General features: G+C 45.0%; 1 protein-coding gene across 8 annotated transcripts in view; it reads right to left on the bottom strand.

Moving 5' to 3' along the window:
* TNIP1 (TNFAIP3 interacting protein 1) overlaps positions 1–14,891 on the bottom strand; it is a 221,398-nt gene that overhangs the window by 23,186 nt on the left and 183,321 nt on the right. For all 8 annotated transcript variants that reach the window (XM_085617685.1, XM_085617688.1, XM_085617687.1 and 5 more), the window contains one exon: positions 88–282. In XM_085617685.1, the coding sequence (XP_085473811.1) occupies positions 88–282 (195 nt within the window). The remainder of the gene's footprint in view (positions 1–87; positions 283–14,891) is intronic.

Raw genomic sequence — 14,891 nt, 5'->3', positions numbered from 1 at the left:
TATCATCTTCACATACTGGGAAACATCAACGTGACTGCAAGTTTGCATAGCAATGAAGGTATAAAATAACTTTTCAATGGTCCTCACCGGAGGGAGGTGTCTGGAATCCTGCACCGGAGGGCGTTCGGCTGGTAGTGCTGTAGGTGGGAAATGGATCTGCCAATCATCAAAGCCCTGGTACACTGCATGAGGCATAGGTGGGGTATAAGGGTACTGATATGGCGGGTACATGGGGCCAAGTGTGCCAGGGTGGTGCTCTGGTGGTATCCTTTCAGCCACAACCTGCGACGATAGAAAGAAAGAGAGTAAAGCATCAAACCTGTCCTTTGTTGTCTTATGTCAAACAGCTTGCACAGGTGGCAGCTGACACCGACTACAGCTAATGAAAGGTGGCTGCTGGCAAACATATTAAGCTTGGATAAGGCACAAATATGTACAACATGGAATTATGACCTAAGGAACCCTGGATGGGCATAAGAACCCTGGCTTGACTATTCTTCCTCGCGTACATATAGCAACAAGAGGTTATTCAGAGAGTATGTTCCAAGGGAAGTACTTTAAACAACACAGTTTGGCAAACATAGATAATCTACTTGTGAGAACCAGTAGGGTTGCATCTTTCATAGCTTCACATCCATGCATATTTTTCCCTCTTCATGGTTCATCCAGCCACAAGCAAGCAGAAAATGCCAGTGAGCATATGAATCTATGAAAGATACAAACTACAAAGGTCATGTAGGGACTGAAGGCAGGTGGCAATGAAATCTGCACACTGCACAACACTTAGTCACATCCTAAAAGAAAGGTGTGTCCCTATAAATAAATAAACAAATTACTTACTGTGAAAAGTTGGCCTGGCATATGCTGGTCACTAGTTAAAGTGGCCACCTTGCACCAGTATAATTCGACTCTTATGGTAGATAGGTTTAAGACAACCTTTTAAAGAAAGCTATCCTAGTGGTAGCTGTGGAGAGCAGCCTTCAGGCTAAGTCTCTGAGGAATGTAAAGCAGCTTGTTTTACCTTATAATCTCTTGAATTACCAAATGAAAGGACACCTCGCAGGTATATATATATATATATATAAAATATATATGTATTTATTTTTAGACACACTCTACTAATCTCTTTATGAGATTAGAAGTCAGGAACATATGCACAAATCAATGTTTCGCCACAAATTAAGCACTTGTATGGCTGGGGCCCTAGAGGCGTACCAGACCATATACTAAAAAAGAGGTATAGGAATGTCGACTTGCAAGTGGACAAGGCCTATGGCCTTTAGAATAGCTGGGGCCTCACTAATCCACCCAAGGCAGGTAAGTAAAGAGCCCACGGGAGACGAGTGCAGTGTGAGAACACAGCCGCGGGTTCCCTATTGATTTCAATGGAGCAAGTCGCGGTTGGATTTTTAAGTTTTAGGGTACTTCGGAAGAGTCTACAAGCAAGCCACTTACAAGGTAAGTACTTCGAAGGCCAACACGCACAGGAGCACCGGAGTGCACAAGTTACCTCACCCAGGGAAACCGGGTGCATAGGTGTCTTTTGGTGTCGGGTCGCGGCGTCGTTTTCAATGGAAGCTGAAGAAGATTTGCTGCTTGTGAAGACTGGAGAAGTGTCCGGTGGAATCCAAGGCTGGATTCTGAAGAAGGAAGACCTGAAAGCAGAAGGGACGGTGTTCACAGTCACTTGCCAGTGGCCCGGGCCAGGAAGATGGATGCCCACGGTAGTCGGGTGATTTCAGGTGATTCATGGGTGTCTTGACTCTTCAGCCACGAGGTCCAGGAGGCATTGACGATGACCAGGAGCTGGATTCGGAGTGTCCCACAAAGTCTGTAGCTTACTGAGGTGTCGGCAACCGGATTGGAGCCAGCACGCCTTGGCAACAGCACGTCTCGTGGAAAATGAAGAAAGTCAGCGGTGCAGACCAGCAAGGTCTGAGGGACTCACCCAGCGAGGGTAAGTCCGGGCAGGCCTGGAGCAACCAGGGGAGCCTTTTGGTTCGATGAGAAAGTCTTCAGGGGACCCACAAGCCAACGGGCAAGGGATCGCGAAGACGCCTCATGAGGTTTCACTTTACAGGAGCCCACGGTCACTCGGGACGAGGTAGGCCACTGATCTTCAGTGGAAATCCTGCTGGAGGATTGGACCACACGTGGTCCAATGCACAAGTTCGAAGAACGTCGTGAAGGGGTTGCACCCGACCATAGTGCACGGTACCCGGGTATTGCTGTTCCCCGTCACTCGTGGGGTCCACTCGCCTCAGCTTTGCTCGGGATTCACAATGGCCGTCGACAAGCCAGGAAATCCACTTACGGGGCTGCAGGGACTTCGGACTCCGGCGGGAGCGGGAACGTTTGCGACCGTTGATTCAAAGTTTTGGTGCCTGCCAAGCAGGGGAGTCACTCCTTGACTCCAAGGGAGATTCTTCAGTCATCCCAAGGTAGTGTAACGTCGAAGGTCCAGGATTCTTCTTGTAGAGCGTCGTCCAGGGATATCTAGTTTGCAGTGGCAAGGGTTCCATATCTTATACTAAAGGAAAGGGAGGGACTAGCTCTATGACCACTCCTCTGGGAGGGTCAGGGGAGTGGGTGGTTACACCCACTTCCCTTTGTCCAGTTTCACGCCAGAGCAGGGGCAGGTAGCCCCTGAACCGGTTTGAGCTGGCATATGCACAGAGGTGCCTACTGCTTCCCCAGTGAAGGACTTCAAAGCACTCGAGGAGTGCACCCACCCAGCCCCAATACACTAAATCCTGTCTGGAAGGTGGTGACACCTCCCTGTGACAGGATACCTATTGTTGGGCCTCCTCTACTGCGAGTTTCAGTCAGCAGCCGGAGGGCAGTCCAGTGTCTGTGCTGGTGCCATCCATTTTGTGATGCCAGGCTCTTTCAGATTTCTACCGTGTTTCCACAGTAGGTACATGTCTTCCCCTCTAGAAGGGTGGGATCATACTCCCACACCAGTTACTGGTTTGGGGGTATGATTCCAAGTTGTTTGACACCAAACACGACATGTTTTGATGCAGTCATTCCAAAGTTAGCATTTACCGGTAGGTTATAATGCACTTAAGAGTATATGGTTTAACCATATCCACAAACAGCCACACAGAATAGACTCTGCCAGCTGCAGAGAGGCCCTGCTCATGCAGAGGCACCCCCTCACATTGTAAACCAAGCACCCTGCCCTCAGAATTGATAGGGCCTGCCTTAGGGGTGACTGACAGGTTTATATGTGTGTGTAAGGTGAGATATAAGGAACCTATACCTCAGGAGTGCTAACACTACCTCACCCAGGCTGCAGTAGCAGGCCTGTGGTGTCAGATTTAGTCTGCTTCCCAGGGACGGCATAATACATGCTTCAGCCCCTGGTAGGCCTGTGAAGTACCTATGCCCTTATACTAGGGGCTCATAAGGTACCACAGTATCCAATCACTAGTGCATCTAATATGCACTCCAAGTTGTTTAGAGAGAACAGAGAGACTGGGGCCCTGATTAGCAGGGACCCAGTCCGACTATAGCCAGAAACCAGTGTTAACATCAGAAAAAAAGTGGGGGCAACATAAGTGCAGATCCTACTCTCCTACACTTACCGAAACAATAATTATGAATTCTGAAGCTTTTATTGGCTCACATGCAATGTATAATTCCACCATCTTGTGTCTAAACTTGTAACAGTGTTCTGTAGTCTTCAAAATATTTAGGGTCTTATTACGAGTTTAGTGGTCCTCCTGTGGCACCACCACCTCGCTGTCTGCAAGAGGACTGCCAAAACTGTGGTGTGCATGCCCACCGGATTATGAGTTTAATACTGGTCGGGCAGGCTGTGCTGAGGCGGTCTCACGGTGGTGGTCTGTTAGGCACATAGGAGAGCCTAACATGCAGACTGCTGCTGTGAGAGTGCCTGCATCATGTTCCTGCACGGTGTGGCATGCACCATGTCGTGCATGTCACACCCTGCAGGAACAGGGGTGCAATTCCAGGGGAGGCACAAAATGTGCCCCCCTGCATGTGGCCCCAGGAACAACAGGGGGCCCTGTTAGGCCCCCATTTGTTGCCTCTCTGCCACCCGTTTCATGGCAGGCTCACCGCCATTATAAGGGCGGTGGACAGGCAACTCCTAATATGCTTGGGGGTGCCACATCGGCAATACCAGCATTTTAGTGCTCCTGACCACTGCAGGATCCTGGTGTACGCAGTGGTCCTGTGGCGGTCCGACCGCAACACTCCTAATACTGCGTGCAGGCCCACATTGTAGCGGTGGTTAGGCCGACACCTCGTAATAAGGCCTTAGGTATAGGTGTAACCAAAGACAAGGCTGGAATAACCTAAAACATCATCAGGAAAATACCAAAAAGGTACAACATCCCAGAAGCCATCTTCGGACTGAATTTTTCCTCACAAGATTTGAAGAGTGAGGTAAAAAGTGTAATGTCAACATCTGCAATAATAATCTAGTTTGCTACACCTAAGTCACCCAAGGTAGTCAACAGGGTTGAAGCACTTAAGAATACAATCTGACATGCAGACATTTGAAAGATAGCCACAGGGAAATCACTTCTTACTGTCTTCATTTTTACGAGAGCTGATACTCATGGCTTTGGGGCGGTGGGGGGTGCAAGGTATTCCTATATCAGTTGCATATAAATGTCGAATTCCCTGGTTGTTTTAGTTCTTAAATCGTAGTTCTATTCAGTGGACTCGTTTTTTTCCCCGTTTTTAGGTCTCGCCTAGGCAGCGCGCATGCGTTGCTCAAGGAGATGACCTTTTGGAATCGGTCAACTCTTTCCAAACACTCGTGCTTGTGGCGGCATCCACCTTGCGGGCCATCTGTTTTTTTTTTTCAGGTTCTTGTACTTTGGCAGGGTGTGCACAGGAAACCAAATATTTACAGTGAAGTAATGCTCCAAAGCGAAAGCTGGAGGCCGCATTGGTAGTTTTACGCTGCTAGTGTCGCGTTCCACGCGCTGTCTCCAGCCTCAGCCACCCCCACCTGCTTCCTGGTTTACCCTGCCAGCACATTCAAGCCATAGCACGCACCGTGCGGCCCCTCATGTCCCTGGTTAGCCCTTCTCTTCCTCATTCCTCGCCTTTTGGTTGTTTCGTTGTCTGTGCACAAGAAAGAGGCACCCGAAGTTTCACTCGGGTTTAGCGACGACTCCAGTGACCCCAACAGACTGAGGTGAAGCGATTGTGACAGAGAGCTGGGGCATTTCACAATCTCCGGCTCCTCTGCAGTCTCGCCCACCACCAGCGGGCATGTTTCCTTGTGCCTGTCACTGGCTTCACCTTGTTAACCTTGTCTTAGCACAACAACAGTACGAGTGCAAGAAACAGTAGGCACCAGTTCGCAGCACATGCGCCTGTTTTTTGGGGGCCATGGAGTAAGGAATTAGACATATGCGTTTAGGCTGAAACCGTTTTCAGGCTGTGATAAAAGATGAATAGCAGCCCAACACCCCAAGGATCCGTCATTAACAAATTAATGGACCGCCATTTAGAGATCCATAAAAATCGCCTCTCGGGCGCAGAGCTTCCGGTGGCACTGGAGAGGGGCTGTAAACAGAGTTAAGAACTTCCAGTTGTCCCCATTTCATCTCCGTTTGTGTCTTTTCGACCAGGATGTTTATGTTTCTCAGCCGTATGGGTCAAATTCCTCTCTCATCACATCCAAGGTCATTTTAATACGAATTCCAAGGGGCATGCCAATAGGATAAAATTGCCCTTAATCCTTCGGCAGCTCGTCATCCGATTCCCGAGCCCACTGTGGTTTATTACTGTGTGTCTGCAGCAGAACAGATGGGGCTGGGGCAGTAGAAAGGGGAGTCTTTTTTCGACATTCTTCTGAGAGCATTTCTTCATTTCAGACAATATTCGCTTAGCCCTCTTTTGTAAATAAAGTTTAAAATAAATATGTTGCGGTGGGAACTGGCAGAAGTTTTTAATCATCAGCATGTTTGAAGTACCTTTAGGTTACTTTCCTACTATGTGACCTCACAAGTAACGCGGAGTCTTTGGGGACTATTTCTTACTAAAGTATGAATTACTGCTCCGTGACATGCTCAAGGTATCGATGGTACTGAAATAAACCCGCCAAAACGTTCCATTATGTGCTGCCCGTTAGCTGAGCTCTACTCCTTTCCTTTCACACTCAAGGGACATGCTTTATTACAGTGTAGCCCTATAAATACCCAACATTCCAGACAGGACTCCCCTTATAGTAGTACATCGTCCCTTTTCAGGTTTCCTTTTTAAAAAAATCTTTCTGCATTTATTTTTTTATATTTGGTTTTTCTTACTTCCTTTGTCTCGCGCTCTCTCTGATGCACAAAAAAATCATAATAATATAATACAGGATAACATAATAACATACAGGTATGTACAGAAAGAGATAGGTCGATACATTATGTTGTTCTGAGTTTTAATTTTGTTTCAGGGGACTGGCAGCGTAATGGGGAGAATCAGAAGAGCAGGCAGAGGTGTTAAAATATTTTAGACTAAAAGCGTGACAGAAGATATGGGTCCAGAGCTGGACTGGCCACTTTGGCATTTTCCCAGTAGGTGGCTAGATAGAGGGCCGTTGCAGAGCAGGATAAGCTGTCATGACCCAACCATGTCCACGTCCCCATTCTAATTGTGGCTTCCTGCTTGGTGGGGCTGGTTTGAGCATGTTTGGCAGGGCTGGGCTGATTTTGGTTTCCAGGCTGACCCTGGGTAGGCCACGAAGTAGCTCCAGAATTTCCTAAGGTCCACTACATGGCAAAGAGGCAAAAGGATGGAATCTTAAAAATGCAGAATCCTTTGCAAAATGATTTGTCCAAACTATCTTAATAGAAGAAGAGTAAGACAGTATTGAGAAGCCAAACTTGGTTTCCCACTCTGTTCTGAACATGTTCTCAGAGACTGTAGTCTAAGCTGTATTGTGTGATATGATGTGGGTATTATTTACTCCCAAGACTAAAGATTGTTTAGTGTAACTAGCATGGTGAGGCTGGGCATCAGTTTTCATATGCAGTTAATCCTCTGTTGATGTGTTGGGAGATTTGAAGCCAATATCCTATTGAATGAGATGTGAACATACTATTTTGGTGTCAAAGAGTAGTGGCCCACAGGTTTTCTGATTTACTTGCAAGGGTCTTAGGTCGGTGACATACTCATTGCTGAGGATTTATAGATGTTCTAACTGTGGCATGCTCGCTAACTGGACTGTCAGTGCTGTGTTGGACTTGAGAGTAATGTTCTTTCTTTATTGTCACCCTCAGGGGTGACAGTGCTGCGTTCTGCAAATGCTTGTTGATTAATAATTCTTTGTCAATATAGCACACTTGTGATTTCATGAAATAAAGGTTGATAACACAAAGAGAATAACAGAGATGCATTACAAAACAAGCATTGGCCTAGCCAGTAGGTCTCGCTTTTGAGACCTTATACGTATTTAGTTATGCAGCACAATATCCGTGATGCAACAACATCAACTGTTGCATGGCTAAACACTTATAAGGTCCCAAAGGTGAGACTTATTGGCTATGCCAAGGCTTGTTCTTAACATGTTAAAATCTTACTACCTTCCATGCGTATAACTCCACTCCAACATTTGTTTTTTAGCAAATATCTACAGTTTTTTTTAAAAGTAAAGTTATATCGTATTATAATAATTCGTAGCCAACCACTCGCCATAATTGGCCTTGGTCTGTGCACAGTCAGGGGGTAGGGTTGGCCACAAGGAATAGCCAGCGACCAGGCTCTGCACCCAACCAATTGGTTGAACGGCCTCTGGCCATGTGAAAAAGGGGTGAAAGGAGGGTTTGGGCGGGGTAGGGGTGTAACGGTGACTCCCGTGGGATCAGGAAAAGACCACATTTTATAAAAAATGTTAGCCCTGGGGAGGGAGGGTTAGGGGTGAGCATTGGGGAGGCGATCAGGGAGCCGCCCTTAAGGGATGGGGGAGTCAGGCTACCCCTACCTTGCACTCTAGTATCTTACATTTTATATTTTTGTTTTTTTACACCTTCAGGACACGGGGACCAAGTGGCAGTCACAACATTTTCTTTCATGTTGCAACCAGCAAATCTGATCACTCCCCCTCTGGAGTCTTGCGGGATCAATTATCAATGTATCTGTAAATTTAGAAACCTAATTTCACAAAAACCATTGATTTACACCACATAACAAAATTTACACTTTTTGAGGAAAGATACATCTTTCTGCCAAATTTGGTGTCAATCTGTTCAGCTGTATCCTCTAATTTTACATATAGAAAATGCATGGGGGAAAAGTATTTTGATGCCCCCCCCCCACCTCCTTTTCTTGGCCTTGCTTGACAGATCACCCTAAAAGCTTTCAGGAAGTAACGCTTTGTTAAGGTTTGTAAGATGGTGCCAAAGTTATTAGGAAAAAAATGCTCTTCCTATGGAAACATTTTACACACGTATAGGTACGCAGTGGCGACCCCCACTGTATGTAGAGATAGATCTATCTACCTACCTACCTATCCATCTAGAGGACGTGGCCTAATGGCTAGAGGGGTTGACCTTGATGCTGGGGAACCGGGTTCAAATCTAGGCAGAGACGCTCAACATCCTGTGATTCTGGGCAAATCACTTAATCTCTCCGTGCCTACCAAAAATGAATGTGTCCATCTGTAATGTAACTGGTGCTCATGTAAAGCACTATGATACTTTTGGGTCGAGTTTGCACTATATCAAACTAAAAAAAATATGTATATAATATTTATTATATTATATTTATTGTATATAAATCACCACTTGAAGAGTGTTTTGTGGTTTGCAAATATCTTTAACTGTTGAGTTTGTGTTTTTTCTTTTGTTTAGAGCACTACGTTTAAACTGACATATTCACCAAACTATAATATCACTTTAATATTTGTTTTTTTTAAAGTAAATAAATGGGTATTTGTATAGTGCAAACATAGCTGGGAGGCAACAGAGCGCAGAACAAAAATGTCCAAAGCCCATGGTTGCAGTCTGAGGATGTTACAGCAAGAGAGGCGATAGCTGGGTTCCTGCTGCGAGATGGGTGATGTACCTCGCAAAGGTGAGTCTTAGTTTTTTTCAGAATTGCAGGATGTTCGAAGCAGTTATAATGTCAGCGTGGATGTTGTTCTGTCAGCGTGGATGTTGTTCTATATTCTGGCAACAAAGAAGGACTGCTTTGTGTTTATTCTTTCTTGCACATTATTGTCTCTGGTCTAGGGATATCTTGGCATTGGTCGACTGAGGTTATTAGTTTCCTGTTACGGTAAGTCGGGATGGTGTTTATAAAGGCCTTGTAGGTGATGCATTTGGGGCCTTGAGTAGGAGCCAATGAAGTTTCTTCATTATAGAATGAAGTTCCTTCATGGTAGGGTTGATGTGGTTGGTCTCCTGAGGCCCTTTATCAGACATTATGTAATCTATCAGACGCTTTTAAGGAGTGTTATGTGGGTGTTGAATAGACCATGGAGCAGATGCATTGTTATTCTGAAATCCATTTCAGGAAGGAAAGATTTCACTTTTTTTCAGGAGGGAGAACCTGTGAGAAGTGGTCATTTTCTTAGCAATGAGTTCTTTAAAGGGGAGTTCTGTGTAGAGGCTAAATCCACGGAAATCTTGCATTGGCAGTCAGCTGGGGAGTGAACCTCTCCAGGTTCACTTTTGAGCGCAGCAATTGGATATGTGGTTGCTTGCAGCATCTTGACATGTTGAACTTAAGGAAAGTAAGTGCTAGACATCAAATTCTGAATGAGCTTGTGGCAGTTTGAAAGATGCTGAATGTCACTGCCTGAGGAGCCTTTAAGGATCAGCTATCTGTCATTGGGGTATCTAGATGTTGTCGGTGAACAGGAATCAGTGGTTCGATGTGGAGATTGAAGATGATGCGAACGAGGATGGATCCTTGAGGTACTCTGCAGGAGATGGGGAGTTTCTGAGCTCTTTCAGATACTCTCTGTACAGACTGCTGGCAGTTGCTGAGGTTAGAGGTGAATCATGGTAAGGCTATGCGAGTGAAGCCCATGTGTGTACAGAGTGTATAAATCAGTGCATGATCATTGACGTTGCCCCAGGCTGCAGAGCTCAAGCAAGATGAGTAGGAGGGTTCAATTTTATTAATAATCAAAGGGCACTTTCAAATATTTGTAGAGCAGTTGCCTCCCATGTCATAGTGTGTTCTTAAAGCTGAATTAAACTCCAGTAGAAGATTGTTCTTGTCCATCTGTTTGAAGATTTCGGTGGAGACTGCTTTCTAAATGATTTATCCTAAGAAGGGTAGGTGAATGAGGAGTATGGAATTGGAAAAGTCATATAGTTTTAAGACCGACTTCAGAGGATATGCCCATAAATTAAGGGCATCTAGAAAAGGTTTCTGGGATGAGATAAAACTTGGTGTATGTTAGAAGGAAAGTGAGAAATTTATTGTTGAAGAATGTGGAATGTCATCTTCATATGAGGTGGCCTTGAATGAGTTCATGATGTTTGGCAGTTCTGTTTGAGATACGAGGTCGACATCTAGAACGTTCACTTGGGGGTAGAGAGATGGGGGATGGGACGTAGATGATGCATTGCTCTTGTGTTGTCCATGAGGCATCTGAATGTGCTGATCTTGTTGGGGAAGAAATGACGAACAGCATTGCACTTGCCAAATGACTGATGGATGATGGAAGGATTGCGAAGAGGGTCTTTGGTGGCTTCGAAGTGTATTTTGCTGCTGTTTGTGGTTTTGCTTATGGTTTACCTATATGTGGCTTTATGGAAGATGGGGGTTCTAAATGCATGAAGGAGTTCTTTAATTTGGGGAGGTTGTTAGGAAATTTGGTCTGGCTATGTTTTTTTTTTTTACAGTTTGCAAATGGGGGACTTTTTGTCAGAGAGTTCTGGGGTGTTCCATAGGGCGGAGGGTTTCAGTATTGAGGATCGTGTTTTTAGGGAACTTTGTATTATACACATTTCAGTGTTGAGTTGTAGATATCAAGGAATGTGATGACATCTGATGTGGTCTTGAAGGTTTTTGACAGATTTAAGAGGTCTTCTTGGAGGGCACCCATGGGGAGACCTTTCATGCTGTACAAAGTTATTTTTTCATTCTTACGTTAATCTCAGTGCATTGGATTGGTGTGTAGAAATTAGACAGGAATAGCAAAATAAGATCGAGGGTGTTGCCTTTGGAATGCCCACATTTGATTTCAAGGGTATTAAGCAATATGTTGATGGATTCCTTCCTTGTCTTGGTGCTAGAGTTGTTGGATAAGTTAAAGTTTCTGAGGAAAGTAGTATGGAAGCCAACATGGAGGAATAGGCTTGAGAGTTCTTCAATGAAATTCCTGTTGGATCCAGCGGTTCTGTAGGCCAGGTTGATGGTGGCATCTGAGATGCTAAAAATATGAAGTGTAAAACACCAACAAGTATGGAAGGAATGCTTGAATTAATCTCAAACACTGTCAATCACTCGGGTTGCATTCTAGACCATTGTTTTTTTGCCCACTGTTCCATTCTAAACAGAGACTCGCTTTTTGCAAATCAGTCCTGGTTCTACTTCAATAACAGGAACACAAGCAAACCCAGATTGGTTTTTACCAACTTAGGTTTCATCAGTAAGGTATAGCTTGAGTTCTGTGGCACAGTGAGCCTTCACTCTGCACACCTTCAGGAAGAGCCTCAAGACCTGGCTCTTCGATTGATCCAGAGCTGGATCCCCCCCCCCCCCCCCCCGGGCCTTGAGACCCTCACGGGTGAGTAGCCCGCTTTATAAACCTCCGGATTGACTGAATGAGTGAGCATGAACCCAAGTCTGGGCATACCCTTTGCATTTATGAAGTCTACTGCAAAAGCAACAGGGTTATGAAAGGAATGCTTGAATTATTCTCAGTCACTGGAAATCAATCCAGTCTGCATTCCAGACCAATGTTTTTCATTCACCGTGCAATTCTAGACAGGGACTCACCTTATGCAAATCAGTCTTGGCCATGCACTAATAAGAACAGTGGATTTGCAGTCATTTCACCAAAGGGGCAAACACTGACTTGAATTTAACGCCGGTGATTAATGCTTTTTCTTTTTCCCCCCTTGGTGGCCCATCCCGTGTCCCAGTTCCCTTTCTCATCTTGCTGACTGGCATTTCGCCAACTGCAACTGCAGCACTGTTTAATAAGGCGCTGCTGTACTCGTGAAGAAATGCCCATCCGCAATAATGACACGCCACAAAGTCTGTATAATGGAACAATCTTGCCTGAACTTCCAGGCCAGGTCCACACTAGATAGGAACACAAGCAACCCCGAACTGGGTTTTACATTCTTAGGTCTTCTCAGTTAGGTAAAGCTTAAGCCAAATGGCATAGTAAGCATGAAACCCCAAGTCTGGGCATACCCAGCACATTTAGGGCATCAATTGCAAAACATACAACATAGTGATGGAAGGCATGCTTGAACTAACTTCAAATCACTGGCAATCACTTGTGGCCCCATTTCAGACCATCATTTTTTGCCCACTGGGTTATTGAAAACAGTGACCCACCTTATTCAAATCTTTCTTGGTTCTGCTCCAATAGGAACAGTCCAGTCCGAACTGCCAGGCCTGGCCCCCTGTAGAAGGGACCGCAAGCAACCCCAGACCAGTTTTGACTTACTGAGATAACAGATCAGCAAGTCTTGGGGCATAAATATAGTCTTGACGAAAGCCTGGGACCCCTGTGGGCTTTTTCTTACATGGGCTGAAGTATGTCGACATAGATAGGAGTGTAGGGCCATTATACCCCATAAGCACCCCACATATAGATTTGTATCCATCCCACAAACACCCATTATTAAAAAAGGCACATCCTTTAGAAGACCCCAGCAGGAAACTATCTTATAGTGCTTCCTGGAATACTGGAATATTGTTGAGCCCAGCCTTTTTATAGGGACCAGGATGCGACCAGCTGATGAAGCATGCCACTACTAGAGTGGGTGGTGGTCTTTAAACAAAAACAATGTTTTTTGTTCCACATGGGTCAACTACCGTATTGCTTTGCTGTGACGTACATCTTGAATATTCAGGTAGCAATTTTATAGCATCCTTTTAAGTGTCTAAAAGTATCCTGTGTATTCCCATTTCCTGTATGTCTGAGCTCGTGGATGGAATGCCGACAGTGAATGATGCAAACAAATGTTGGTATGTGGTCTGAAGTGGAAGCTACAAGAGGGGGACAGTTGGGGAGGATAGAGCCCTGATAGGACCTACCACCAGTTGCTCTAACCCAGGTGTCTCCAACGAGTAGCTTGTGAGCTACCAGTAGCTCTCCGGGTACCTAGGAGTAGCTCTCCTAGGTGCAGACCAGTGTATTATTATAGAAGCTTTAGCTTGGTTTAATTATTATATGTATACCAAAAGTACAAAAGCATGTATTCGAGACAAAAATGTGTGTATTTTATAACTCATAAGCTGATGTTCTGAGAAAAATGGTTGACTTTTCAAAATGTATTTAAAGCTTCTATTTGAGTTGGAGAGATTTATTACTCATAATATTACCTTGGCGCCAAGGGGATTGTAGCTATGGCTTTTATGCATTACCATATAGAGGTATTTCAAATCGATAATATTGGTTTATTCTACTGATGGAAACTCTTCTTAATGTACTGACATTATCACTGCTGATAATCTTAAAGGGATGGCCACCATTACATCACTTGTATTAGTAGCTCAGGATGATTTTCATAGAACAAAACTAGACCTTAGAACAGAAAAGGTTGGAGACCCCTGCTCTAACCTAAGGGCTTAAAAAGAAATATAGAAATTATCTCCCACCTGAGTAGCTCTAGAGTCATGTATGAAAACCCTGCCCTCCTGCTGCAACATTGTGGCGACAAGTTGGTAATGGCCTGAGTGAAAATGCAGTAAGATTCTGTTGGCAGTTGGGAGCCATTTATAGTAAGGGAGGTGGGCTTTCGGAGAAGGATGATGGCCCTGTGGTCATGGAGAACTTGTTTGGGGCTGCCCAACCACAAATCCACCAGCAAGTGATGTTGGCTCAGCATGCTGGGCAGAAGGAGCCCAGTGAGGAGGCTGGGCTTGATCTGGCATGGATAAGGAGCCGGCTCAGGGGATTTATAAACTGAGGAGATGTATTCCTGTAAATAGTCCTAAGCTTAAGGACAATGTTACAAAGACAGTGTTATGACTAACTCTCCTACAGTTTGCATATTCAAGGAACAAAGAGAGTGGTTGTTCTTTCTCAGTGGCAGCAACCAAAGTGTGGGCTTCCCCCCCAGCGTCGCAACAGTTGTCATCTTCCTTTCTGGATTTTCAGAAACATCTAGAAACCTGGCTCTTTCACCAAGCTTTCTGGAAAAGAATGATTTCAACCGCTTTAGGGATTTGAGTTGTTCTATCTTCCTCCTATATGAAATCATGAGCCTATACACCTTTTGTGATAGAGTGCCGTGTAAATAAAAACATATCATAGAACACAATAGAATGACAGCACCGAGAGGGCAGCATGGAGACAGAAAATCTCTCTAAAGAGAAAGCATAACTTGGTGAGTAAGCAGTAGGATTTCTCAGTTAACCACACTGTAGCGCAGGCTAGTCTTTTGAGGTTCCTTTGTGCTTTTCACATATTTTATGGCGTCCACCATGGAGTGACCACAAGAGATGATGCCGCTCATGGTGTGGAGGTCACCGTGAAGGACAAAGGGGATTTGACATTGTGCAGCACCAGGAAGCTAGGCAATTTCCTCTGTGGCATGAGTTTGTCCTGGAAGAGGATGCGATGTATGTGGACATAGCAGCACAACTTGTTTGTGAGAGAGCCTCATCAATGCCTTGGATTGCAGATCTGGGTGTCTAATGGGTATGTAGACTTTAACATCATGAGGGATAGTAGTAAGCTGAACTTTTATTGAAGTCTAACCAACGCCTCCTGG

The sequence above is a fragment of the Triturus cristatus genome, chromosome 7 (genome assembly GCF_964204655.1).
Source record: "Triturus cristatus chromosome 7, aTriCri1.1, whole genome shotgun sequence".
NCBI classification, from domain to species: Eukaryota; Metazoa; Chordata; class Amphibia; order Caudata; family Salamandridae; genus Triturus; species Triturus cristatus.
This window is presented reverse-complemented; position numbering and strand designations above follow the sequence as displayed.